The sequence below is a fragment of the Terrapene carolina genome, unplaced genomic scaffold (genome assembly GCF_002925995.2).
Source record: "Terrapene carolina triunguis isolate 2854851 unplaced genomic scaffold, T_m_triunguis-2.0 Scaffold62, whole genome shotgun sequence".
Classification (NCBI taxonomy): Eukaryota; Metazoa; Chordata; order Testudines; family Emydidae; genus Terrapene; species Terrapene triunguis.
The window spans coordinates 47,296,769-47,309,444 of NW_020664413.1; the positions used below are offsets into that span (position 1 = coordinate 47,296,769).

Here is a 12,676-nt window from a genome sequence, read left to right on the forward strand (position 1 = left end):
GAGTTTGGAGTCCCATTGGGCTAGGTACAGTGCAAACTCATAGGAAGAAATAGTCCCTGCCTCACAGAGTTTACACAAGTCAAGTCAGACAAAGGTTGGGAGGGGAAATAGATGTACATAGAGGGGAAATGACTTGCCCAAGGTCACACAGCAAGTCAGTGGCAAAGGTAGAAACATAAGGTTGGTCTCATGAGTTTCAGTCCAGTGCCCCATCCATCGGACCATACTGCCTCTCATGTTAAAGTTACATACCTTGCTGAATCTACCTTGTCTTGTTAGCTACCTTGCCGAATTGTGGTCTTCAATCTTATTTAAAGAACTGTCAAGGAAAAAATACACTAAACTATTGTAACATATTCCTACTTATAGAGTGGTAGAAATAATTTTAAAATCTGTCCTTTTCAGTGGCAGAAATAAAAACTTTAGCACAGAAAAAAACATTTGTTAATATAGCTGAAGTCAAAACTGCTTTTACTTAAATTAAAATACCATTGCTGTTCTTTTTTTTCCATTCTGATCTATGATTCTCCTCAGTTGGAGAAACTGACATCGGCCTCCATTTCCCCATTCCCCTGCTAGTTCTTTATTCATGACTCTTTAGGCAAACATTTGCAACTCACTGGGCAACTAGAGACAACTCCAGTCAAGATACAAATAGATAGCTGCTCCTTTCTTGGGCCTAGATTTGATCACAATTACATAATAACATGGCTTCTAAAAGCCTTCTTGTTAACTTCATGGAGGGTGGGACTTTCAAAGCAGCCCAAGGGAGTTAGGAACCCATTTCCCATTGACTCCTCCTCTGAAAATCCCAGCTGGGGTCTTTAAGATGTTGCTCTTACAAGGAGAAAAAACACTTTCCCCTAGTTATCTTGTTTATAGTTTAATATTGTTGCTTACAGTTGTACTAAAGCAGGTCATGCTTAGTTAAGTGTGGAAATTGGATTGGCAGTCAAACTGCTTCAGCCATGAGGGTTCTGCTTATACAGCCAAAGCACATGCATTTAGTCTTCCGTCTTTATCCCTGACTTGTCTTTTTTTAATCAATGTATAACATCTAACTATTATCAGGATGGGAAAGTACAGTAACCCTTTCAAAAAGGATCTCTTTCATTCGCACATGTCATGGGCAAGATTTACAACCCTGTTCAGTCTTCATCATCTCTGCATCCATATTTTTTTCCTGCCTCAGTGCCCAGAAAACATATACTGAGAATAAGAGCCACATTTTCAATCTACTTTTCATTAAACATTCATGCAGGAATATTAAAGTTGTACAAATATTTAAATAAATAAAAACAGCTGGACATAGAGATTTACAAGACTCAAACACATTGTGTGCCTGATATTGCTGTCATTGAAATCAAAGGGCATTTTTATTGTTGACTTTGATGGGAACAACGCTGGGCAGTTTGGGCCTGACCCAGAGTCCACTGAAATCAATGGGATTCTTGCCATTGCTTTCAATAGGCTTTGGATCAGGTACTTTGTGCCTGTGTATCTTTGATATTGATTGGTTGGAGGTGGGGGGAGGAAGGAAGATATGAAATTTGGCAAATGAGGCCAGACTCTGTAAGGTGTGCTAGTTTTCATGAAATTCAGAGCTCCAATGTGTAAACTAAGGAAGATACAAATGACATCTCAGCCTTAGCACTGACAGCATAGTTACGTACGTGACATCTCTGGGAATAGACAGTTTTGGATTAAAGAAATAGTGGCATATTAGTATAAAATAGAGTAACATGCATTCTCTAGGTGCAATCCTGGCCCTATTGAAGTAAATGGCAAAACTCCTACTGACGTTAATTGAGCTGGGATCTCACCCTCTGTATATGTTGGGGAAAGGAAAGGTTAGATGGATTTAAAACTGGTTTTCAGACTAGAGGAAATACTAGAGCCCAAGTACTTTCAAGCCACAACATCTACAGGTATGGAAGATCTGATTGTCAGGGTAGAGGGAGGCAGGATACAGGGAATCTCTGCAGGGGTCTCTGCCCCACTGGTCACGGATCACAGGTCCAGAGGAACACATTGTGCTTCATTATGGAGAGGGTTTGGAGTGGGACAAAGGCAAGGGATTCTCAACTACATTAATTCACTAGCTAATCACCCTGTAAAGGGGGCATGAGTACCACAGCATCTATGTACCCCATGGACCTCCTCAGCAAACATTTCTCAACAGCTAAGATAATAGGCTGCGCAATGGGTTCAGGATTCTGCCCTAAGAGGGTGTGGGGAGGGGAGAAGAAATCCTGTTTTCTTATTTTAGTTGGCAGAAAACTGAGATTAAATGTAGGCAGAGCAGGTAACAATGTCTAGAGGGCTTGATATAATTTCCATTGACTCTAGTGGGTATTGAATCAGGGCCACTGTTGGATCCGGCCCACAGTTAAAGTGGGACCAGTTTCCATTCTAAGGGATAATTTTCAGTTGTTTATAATATTTTCAATCTTTTTTCCTTCCTGGCTGAAATCTGTCAGATTCATTCTTAGTTTAGGAGAGAATGTTTTCTGGAATGTTGGAGTCAAAAAGGTTCAGTCATTTTCATGGAGAAAAGTGACAAATTGCATTTTCCCCAGTATAATTTTTTTTGTACCAGTCAGTGAGAGCTGGGTCCCTAAAGCTGGATATTGAGTTTATGTCCTGCAGTAATTTCATGAAAGTAATTGTGATGTCATGCATTTGTGACACTGAAGTGGGAATTTAAAGTGGTTATAATATGAGAACAAATGGCTTCAAAGCAGGCATCAAAAGAAGGAGAGAGACTGTGAATGTCTAGAACCTCCCTCTACTTTGCATAAATATCTTTGATGATTATCAAAAAAAGAATAAATAAATAAATAAAACAATGCATGAAAAGTAAATGGATTTAGAGGGTGGGATTTTCAGACATGCTCAGTGTCAGTCTAGTGAAATCAATTGCAAAACTCCCCTAGACTTCAGCGGGAGCAGACTTACAAAAAGCACTCAGTGTTGGCCTATTTAAATATGCCAGCTTTTTGTTTGTCTTTTCTGTATGAAAGTCTCTACATTACAAAATTTGAACAAAAGTTGAACAAAGGCCCAGGCCAAACCAGCTAACAACAAAGCGAATAAACTGATCATGATAAGCATTAAAGGTTCAGTCGCTGCCGCACTTCATTAACATTATGAGGTATCACCAACTGGTTGGAGATAGCCAGTGGCCCACACATTATGTCTTCTGTACAAAGATGACATGCAAATAGAAACAATTTCAGCCTCAGGGGCAACTTTGAACTATTTACCAAAATATTGTTCAATTTATAAATTTTTAATAAAACTGCCTTGTGTGAATTGGAAAGTGATAGGAAAAATTAAAGTCGGTGTGTTTTTACATGCTAATTTTGCTGAGTTCAGCCAGTCCAAGTTTTCTGATTATCTTATACTAAAGGGAATTATTTTAATGTGTACAGTCATTGATATGTTCAGGTTAATTTATAAAATGATACCACCAATGGATAACAATTTAGCAGAGCTTTTATATGCATTTTTCATAGTTATTAATTGCCAAGATAGCTGTGCTTGTATATGTATATATAAAATAGAAAATCTTTCTTTAATCATAGAATAGAATCATAGAATATCAGGGTTGGAAGGGACCTCAGGAGGTCATCTAGTCCAACCCCCTGCTCAAAGCAGGACCAATCCCTAACTAAATCACCCAATTTTTTGCCCCAGGTTGAAAACTCTGTAGCTGAGGGTTGTAACATACTCTATCCTGTTGATTGGACACAGAAAGGGACCCGTAATATACATTCACTGGTGTTTTGCACTTAAACCATTAGTGAATCTGTCCTCTTGTCTTCACAGTCACACCATTTTTGTGGTAAGAGATATTGACCCTACCAATTCTGTAAAAAGACTAGGAAAAATCAGGAAATTGACAAGAAAAAACAAATGATCATATGAAAAACACCTACCACTAAAGCAGCACAAATAGGCCCATGGATAATGTACAGCAGATGAGTTTCAGAACTGATCCAGCAGCTGTGGAGAAAATGGAAAGAATAACCATTTGGGCCTTTGATTAATTACCATCTCTCTTTGAAAGAAAATGTTACATTTTTAGAAACAAAAGCTGAGATTTTACTTACTTGTCATTGAAATACATACTTCTTGCTACAGCGTGTATGCAGGCAGGGATCAATGGGAATCCTGAGAACAGCAAATTTATAAATCAGCCTAATTCAAAGATTAATTCTGTCATTAATTCTGTTAAAATGACAATCAGTAAGTGTTAAACATAATGAACGAATACACATAATAAACCTAATTTCATCCTGCATGCCTAGGGTGACCAGATAGCAAGTATAAAAAATCGGGACAGAGGGTGGGAGGTAATAGGTGCACAGATATACATGATTTCAGGTACTTTTTGATTTGAATGAGATTTTTCCAGAGTAAGGCCTGATGTAGCAAGCATCTGTGATGAAAAATCTAATCCTGAGTAATAGTGCAGCAAGTAAGGCCTGGTCCACACTAACCCCCCACTTCGAACTAACATACACAACTTCAGCTACGTGAATAACGTAGCTGAAGTCGAAGTATCTTAGTTCGAACTTACCGCGGGTCCACACGCGGCAGGCAGGCTCCCCCGTCGATGCCGCGTACTCCTCTCGCGGAGCAGGAGTACCGGTGTTGACGGCGAGCACTTCCGGGATCGATCCGGGATCGATTTATCACGTCAAGACAAGACGCGATAAATCGATCCCAGAAGATCGATTGCTTACCGCCGGACCCAGAGGTAAGTATAGACGTACCCTAAGGCTCCAATCCAGCAAAACATTTAAGCAAGTGAGTCAACCCATTGACTTTGTAAAATTAAGTACATGCTTAAAGCTCTGCTGGATGAAAGCCCTGAGTAGGAAGACAGATTGAAAATTTAAAATCAGACCAGGTAAGTTAATGTAACAACATTTTTCATCTATTGTTTTCATTCTCACACTTGAAAATTAATGCTCATTTTTAGGCATGTTTCCTTACATTAGTATAATTCTGTGCAGATTGCTAGACAAGCCCCCTCTAATTCACTGGTGTTTTTGTACATACAGCAGTATGAACAGCCGTGCAATTGTACTGGTTATGTTTTGCTTGTTTTCTGTGTGTTTTGTTGGTTTCTAGTACATGGAAAATAACTAGGAAACAAATATTTGCATCAGCCTTGGGAATCTTATATTTTTTCACTTCAACCATGCTATGTGTTGCAAAACCATATAGCACTATACAGCAAAACATCATTTGATTTGCTCCAATGTCTGTCCTGTCATATGGAAATGTAGTTCAGTATGTTGTATTATTAGGAAATTTGTACTTGTCTATATAAATAAATCTTATGTCAAATCGTAAACAAAAAGGCATTTTAAAAAAGTACAACTCCAACCATACTGACATTTTCCAGACTGAAAGCTATATTAATGCTTAATGGGATATGCATAAAAGTTCACAGTCTCAACAGGGTTAATTAAAATGCCTCTAGAATAATTTTTAGTGATCTATAGTATATGTACTTGAGTATATAAAAATAAAACTACCAGAAAAGAGGTTTCAAATATTTATTGAATCCCTAATTACCTACATTTTGAACATTGATTTTTGGTGCCCAATCTGAGACAACATAAAAGGGCCTGATTTTCAGAAACTGCTGAGCACCTATGTTCTCAAAATCAGGTCTCTTGGATGTGTCTCAAGATGAGCAACCAAAAGCTGAAGCGTACAAAATCACTAGTCACTTCAGAAAATTTTGGCCTAAAAGCTTTGTGCAAATACAGCCAGAAGCCTGAGTCCTGACTTTTGTTAAAGCGCTATCCCACACTGCCTTAATCTGTCATGTTCAGTTTGTGGTCTTTGGTATTGTTCTTTACGTAAGCTCTTTACCTACAGTAATTCTCTATTTGCTTTGTGAACAATACAGGTCAAGCGGAACCTCTGGAAAAATAAATGCTTGGCCTTCCCCAATTCAGTTTTGACCCTCCTCCACCCTAGGCATGGTGAGACGTCTCTGAAAACAAACATTCATTCCTGTATAAACATCTTCAAGATGAGAAACAATGAATAATTACTTCTTATTGTCTCTTCATAATAAGAGGCGCTTTTCTTTATGCAAAGGAGGAGTCACTTCCTGACTTCTCCAGGACATAATCTGTCTTTTAGCAAAGACAGAGGTATATGTAAAAAGCTGTGCTAAAACAGTAAGGACATGTTGAATTTCAGAGAAACAAAATAGATCTGATACACATTGCTGAAGTACTTGCGTACACAGTATTAGTTTTATAGATTTAAATTAAAAATGATGGTTTCCCGCTCCTCCCCTCCCCCCCCCCAAAATCTTGAGGCAGCAGCAGTTTGTTTTTTGTTTTTAAAGAGAACAATTTATGGAATTACATACCCCAGCCGAGAAGATAATACCACATCAAGTGTTGTTTCTCTGCAAAGACAGCCACCACAATGAGAGTATGCAGATAAATGCCTTCACAGAGCATCCAGAAGTAATGGCAACCGATTAAATACAAGTAAATGAACTGATATACTTTGCAACTAAGCTGTGGAAAAAACAAAGAATACAGCTTGAATAATTCGTTTGCAATGGTTCCAGAGAGATTCAATGGCAAGAGGGAAGCATTACTTATTTCGTCACTCTGCTTTGCCAAGAATTTTGCTTTGATATGTGATATTCATAAGGCAGTACTCAAATTGTGACATCCAGATGACTCCACAAAGGAGACTAGTTTTATTAGCTGACTTGATTTTTGGGATGGAGGCTGAAGGCCTCCAGCATCATGGAGAACATGGTGGGCATAGGGAAATTTTTTTAAATGATGAAGTTTTCCCCTCAGAGGATCCTCATGTTGCTAACACTGATGTAAATTCATCAATGCAGATAAATAAAGATTCCTCAAATCTTTGTGAAAAGTATCTGATGGTAAGTAATATCTTTGGGCAGAAGATCCTTTGATTAGGCCACATTATCCTCTCAGTTACACCAGCAACTCCAGTGGAAACAGTGCATGCACTCTCCTCGGTGAAAGGAGATTCACCTCCTTAATAGCTCTTAGGATGTTTAGACTTTTGCCCCAGTCCTCTCTACAAAACTTAATCTTATACTCCAGAACTAAACCAAGAGTCTAATAGGGTCTAATTTTCCTCTCACAGTTTTGCACTGGTTTACTTCTACTAAACTACACCAATGTGAATGCTATCAAAATCAGGCCCATGCACATTTTTCCTGCTGTAACCTTACAAAGCCAAGTTCCCCAACACCAGTCTGAATCTGGATCATTCCACTAAAGACATTGAAATTGCACCAGTGCAAGCGTGTGACAGGAAAGCCAGTCACTATCTATGAATTTATTTTTATTTAGTTCTGAAGCATAATCTTAAATTCTTTTGAAATAGTCCAGGCAAAATCCTAAATGTTTTAGAAACCAGTACCTCTCCTGTTCACTGGAAAAAAACCATCTAAGCTTGGATTCATGGGATTGCTCAGAATAATCATTCCCTTGATAAGCTAAGCAGGCAGCAGCACATGACAGAACTATTTTAATTTATAGCTAGCCTTAGAGTAAATACCAGAAATATTATAACTAATACCACCCAGCAGAAAAAAAGGTATCTACTGTATGCTAACCAGTAAATTCTCTAGTTGTTACTGCTAAGGAGTGAAATGCAAGGTTAAACAATATTGTACCTGACTATATTTAAATTAAAATATTTTTGAGTATTGAAAATGACCAGGACTTTTTATGTAAGTGTTCAAAAATGAACAAGGGCTCCACAATCTAGTCCTCGCTACATAAGCCTCGCTAACTGCCCTGCATTCCCATGAGATAGTGAAGTGTTATTATCCAACTTTAAAGAAGGGGGGGAGGGTGGAACAAAAGCCACAAAAAAAGCAAATAACAGAGGCAGATTTAGAACTCAAGACTTCTTTATTGCCAACCCCAGGACAAATTCATCCCAGGTATAACTTCATTTAAATCATTCTTCCAGATCATAATACTTTCCTGACACTGTTTTAGTATTGTGTAAGAATACAAGAGATCTATCTGCATGACACACAATACCAAACTGAAATCAGAAATGTAGTCCAATACTATCTATTTAATAAAGATCCATGTGATTTTGAACTCCCCTGCCCTCACAAACCCTAGCTGGCCAAACTGACCAGACATCTGTTGCATTATTTAAAAATGAATAAATTCTTACTTCAATTCAAAAATGTTAGCTTTGATAGACATGATATCATGAACTAATGATATCTAATTTATTAATATTTTCCATCACTAAATTTATTTCCACACAAATCAACAGTGCAGCCAAATCCACTTTCACTTACTGGATTAGTTGCAACTAACTGCTGGTTGTTGACAACTGCCGCCAGCCAAATTATTGTAACGATGGAGTTGCAAACAAAAGAGAAAAACAGATTTTTATGTAGGGTTATCCTTTGGCAACTCAAGCTCCTAGAAAAGAGAGACAAGAGCAAATTAATACATATGAGTTCTCAGCCTCATATTAACTATTCTGCCAACTCATTTTAAAAGAATAAATTTAATACTGTGAAAGGTAAAGATTTTCTTTATCCTTGATTTTATTTCTATTTGGCTGTATAATGCAAATCAAGTGCAACAAGTTTTATTATGCTTATAAGAAAAGGACTTGCTTTGGAGCAATTGGCTCAAAAAGATCTGGGAAAATATGTTTACTTACTATTGCAAGGTGATATTTTATTCCATGCCAAATTATTTTTAAAAGTGTATGCCCCACCAATTATTTTCATACACAGGAATATAGCATTTACTAAGGAATTGGTCCTTCTAATCCAGTATCCTTGTTCAGAGTCACACAGCAAGTCCATGCTGTTGCACAGACAGGAATAGAACCTAGGCCTTGTGACCATCAGGCTCTCCCCCTCTCCCTCCCTCTCCTAGAGCCAGGGGCCTGTGAATGTGTGAAAAGGGAGAGAATCACCACAATAAGAATCTCCACCTCTTGCACCCTCAGTGCAGGAGCTGAGCATAATGGGAGTCCTAGTACTACAGGAGTGCAAAGACTCTGTACAGGGTGAGCACCACTCTTAGCACTAGCGTCTGCAAAAGATGTAGAGGAAGGGTTGCGGCCTTCGGGAAAAGTGTCACTGGAAGTCCAGGAAGCTCCACAGTGGCCTAAAACTACATCTACACTTACAGTGGCTTGTAGAGTACAGGGTGCTACACCTGTAGCTTCATGCTGCAGTGAAAGTCTCTGGCAGCAGGGAAAGGCTCTGGCAATGGTGTGGAATTGTGGCTACATGCTGCAGTACAGCTCTATCCATCTACCCTCCTTTTACTGGGAGGACAGTAGTGTTAATTGGCAGAGAGAAATTCTAACTAAAAAAGGAAAATCTATCATGAACAACTCCAATTACTCTTCACTGTTGTGGAGGCCAGACATCAATTCACGCCAGTGAGTGCCAAGTCTGAATGCATCAGGAAAGGGGGGAAAACCCGCACTGTCTAGTCTTCACAAACAGCACACCAAGAAAAACTAAAATCTGGACAAATATTGCTCAATATTTGAGCCAGGAAGATGATACAGATTAATATAATAATGTTTTCATAGCAATGTATTTACAGTATCTTTACAAGTGTTGAGGTGCAGTGACCGGCAATCTGTTGAAGACATGCGAGACATAGGAAGAAAGGTAAAAGCAAAGTAGAAAGTCACCAGTATGGTTAGATAGGTGTATTTTATGCCTGTTCAAGTCATACTGTAAAGATCTGCATTATAAAATTATGATTATGTGTTCACAATTTTTGCTCAGGCACCAGAAGGGAGTATGAAGCTTCCCCCAGGTAAATAGAGCTGACCATAGAGGAACCCATGCCAGTTAAGGTTAAGTCTACATGTGTGGTGACAGAATATAGACGCTGCAAGCCCAGCGAACATGGGTATAAATAGCAGTGTAGACAGCGAGGCACAACGTAGGCAAGTAGAACAGAGTAGAATGCCCTACATGACTGAACCCTAGGGTATATACCCTACACATCTCTCTACGGTGCCTCCACGTTCTATACTGCTATTTTTAGCAGTGTAGTGTCTTGCTGCTAGAGCCTTTCACCACTGCAGTGAAAGGCTTCGGCAGTAGGAAAAGGCTCTAGAAGGGTAGAGGCAGTGGAGAATGGCTCTGGCACCTCCCTACTGGAGCCTTTCACTACTGCATGTTGCTACACACCACAGTGGACACAGCCTGCCTTTCACTGTGGTGTGTAGCTGCATGCTGGTGCAAGTGTAGACAAGGCTAGTCATTAAGGACCAGATTGTGGAGCCCTTGTTCAAACTGAGTACCACCTTACTCCACATGCAGTCTCAATGAAGTCAATGGGACCACACTTGAGGAGCAAGCCGCTAATTCACACAAGGAAGGATGTTAGAATCTGGCCCCAATGATTTGCAAAGGTTAATCTTCTGAAAAAAATATAGATAGAAAATGCACAAATCACACAATGCAGCTATGAATATGAATTAAGTAGTAAATTATATTCTATTAGGTCTTCTCTGGATATAATTTTGTTTTTGTCTTTGGGGTTTAATTCCTGAAGAACATGCAGGTTTGACTATGGATGTATATAGAAATGACTCCAGACTAGAACTAATAGTTATATGCAAAATGAGTCATGAACAACTCCGGGACTCTGTGTCTGCTTATTGTCAAGACCTCAATGCACAGGCAAGGAAAAAAACGTACAACTTATGAGGCCATCTGTCAGGGTCATCCAACAGCTGTTCCTGTTGAATATTCAGCACGCCCACCCACACCCCTGCACCCTCCCCCACCCATGCATGAAAGGAACATAGGATAAGAAACAAGAAAGCAAGACTGATGACATTTAAAAAGGAAGAAAAGACTCTTTCAGCAATAAATAGGATTCCTTCCTAATCCCCTACACCCCTTCTCCACACTGTTTTTGTTACTGATATAATGGCCTTTAATAATTCCTTCTCATATTATGATCTAAGTGTCATTTAAGGGTCTATCACTAGGCTTACCCTCATGAAATAAAATTTGGTTTGCATTGATCTATGGCACTCCATGAAATACATTTCTCTGATGTCTGTGGATAAGAAATACAGGGTAACATTTTCAAAAGTCCCTAAATGATTTTAGGTCCCTAAAGGACCAGATTTTTAAAGGTATTTATGCCCCTAAAGAAGCAGACAGGTGTCTCTTGCGATTATTAAAAGAATTTAAATGAGTTGGGCCTTTGACTTTCAATGGGAATTAAGTACCTAACTTCCTTAGGAGCTTTTTTTAAAAGAATTCCAGAAGGAATCTGCCTTTTTAAGGTGCTAAAATACCCTTGTAAATCTGGCCCTTTGAAAGCCTAGGTTCCAGGACTTTCAATGGGATTTATGCTCGTAAATGCCTACAGCACTCTTCAAAATGGGATTTAAGCATTTTGAAAATTTTACCCAATATGACATATACAGGATCAGGCAGTATCTCTGAAAATAGTCTTCCTGCCTCATAACACAAGAACAAGGGGACGTTTAGTGAAATTGAAAAGTGGCAACTTCGAAGCTGATTTTTTTTTCTTTATACAATCCATAATATGACCCTGGAACTCTCTGCCAAAAATTTAGCAAGAATCAAAAAGAGACTGGGCATTTATGTAGATAACAAGACTATCCAGAGTTATAATAGCTAATGCTGACATTTTTTGGGAAGGGATATAAAACCATCTGCTTTAGGATTTAAACCAATCTCTACCAGGGTCTAGCATGAAACCTTCATGAGGGACAGATTATCCCATATCTGTCTACTATGAGGTTTCCTGCACCTTTCTTCTGAAGCATCTAGTTCTGGCCACTGTTGGAGATAGCATACTAGACAAGACAGACCACAGGTCTGATCCAGTACAACAATGTCTCTGTTTCTATGTCTAATTAATTTTTCCTCTTTCTTCCTCCAAACCCTTTCCCTCCCCCCCGTGCCTATTGTTCTTGTAAGCTGTCACTTGCCCCATCCTTTCTCTGCCCTCTCTTTATTTTAGATCTTTCTTAAAAGCTTGGTTAGCAGGTAGTTTATATGATACACAAGGAAGATGTGTGTGTGTGGTACTTCAAGAGAATCAATGTTTACACACCCTCTGATTTTCTTTCATAGATCCCTTTCTAAAACTGCACCAGCTTTGTGCAGCTAGTTCATACAACACACAAGTACAGTGTTTGTATACTATCAGCTTAGAGCCATGGGAGAGCCAGAAAGTTGAACCAGTACAAGAAGTTGCACTGGGCAGTCACAAATAGAACTTGAAATCCCCAAAGGGTCTGGTTCTGTATTTAGAATCCAAAATATTTCAGTGGATTCTAAAATCAATGAAGTGAGTTATCCAAAAAAAATTGTAGGTATGACATAACTTTTCATACAGAAAATACAAAACCCGCAAACCCGTTGTTTCCCATATGATATCTGCTGGACTACAGTTCATTAAAATATTTTTAGTGCTGGTTGGAAAGCACTCTTCTCCATGGAAAATGTAAACTTTTTTGTCAAAAACCTCAAACATTTTGGTTTTTGATTGAATGAAAGTTTTTGCAGAAAGTGTCTACTTTCTCCAAAAGTTTTGATTTTTCAGCTGAAAATCAAAAAGTTTTATGTTTTTGACAAAAAAGTTTA

General features: G+C 38.7%; 1 protein-coding gene across 2 annotated transcripts in view; it reads right to left on the bottom strand.

The window, feature by feature from the left end:
• The window catches only part of CALCRL (calcitonin receptor like receptor), a 96,354-nt gene that overhangs the window by 16,478 nt on the left and 67,200 nt on the right, over window positions 1-12,676 (bottom strand). For both annotated transcript variants that reach the window (XM_024201145.3, XM_024201147.3), the window contains exons 8-11: window positions 8,354-8,480; window positions 6,407-6,560; window positions 4,116-4,176; window positions 3,942-4,008 (exon numbers count right to left, since the gene is read on the bottom strand). In XM_024201145.3, coding sequence (XP_024056913.1) covers window positions 3,942-4,008; window positions 4,116-4,176; window positions 6,407-6,560; window positions 8,354-8,480 — 409 coding nt within the window. The remainder of the gene's footprint in view (window positions 1-3,941; window positions 4,009-4,115; window positions 4,177-6,406; window positions 6,561-8,353; window positions 8,481-12,676) is intronic.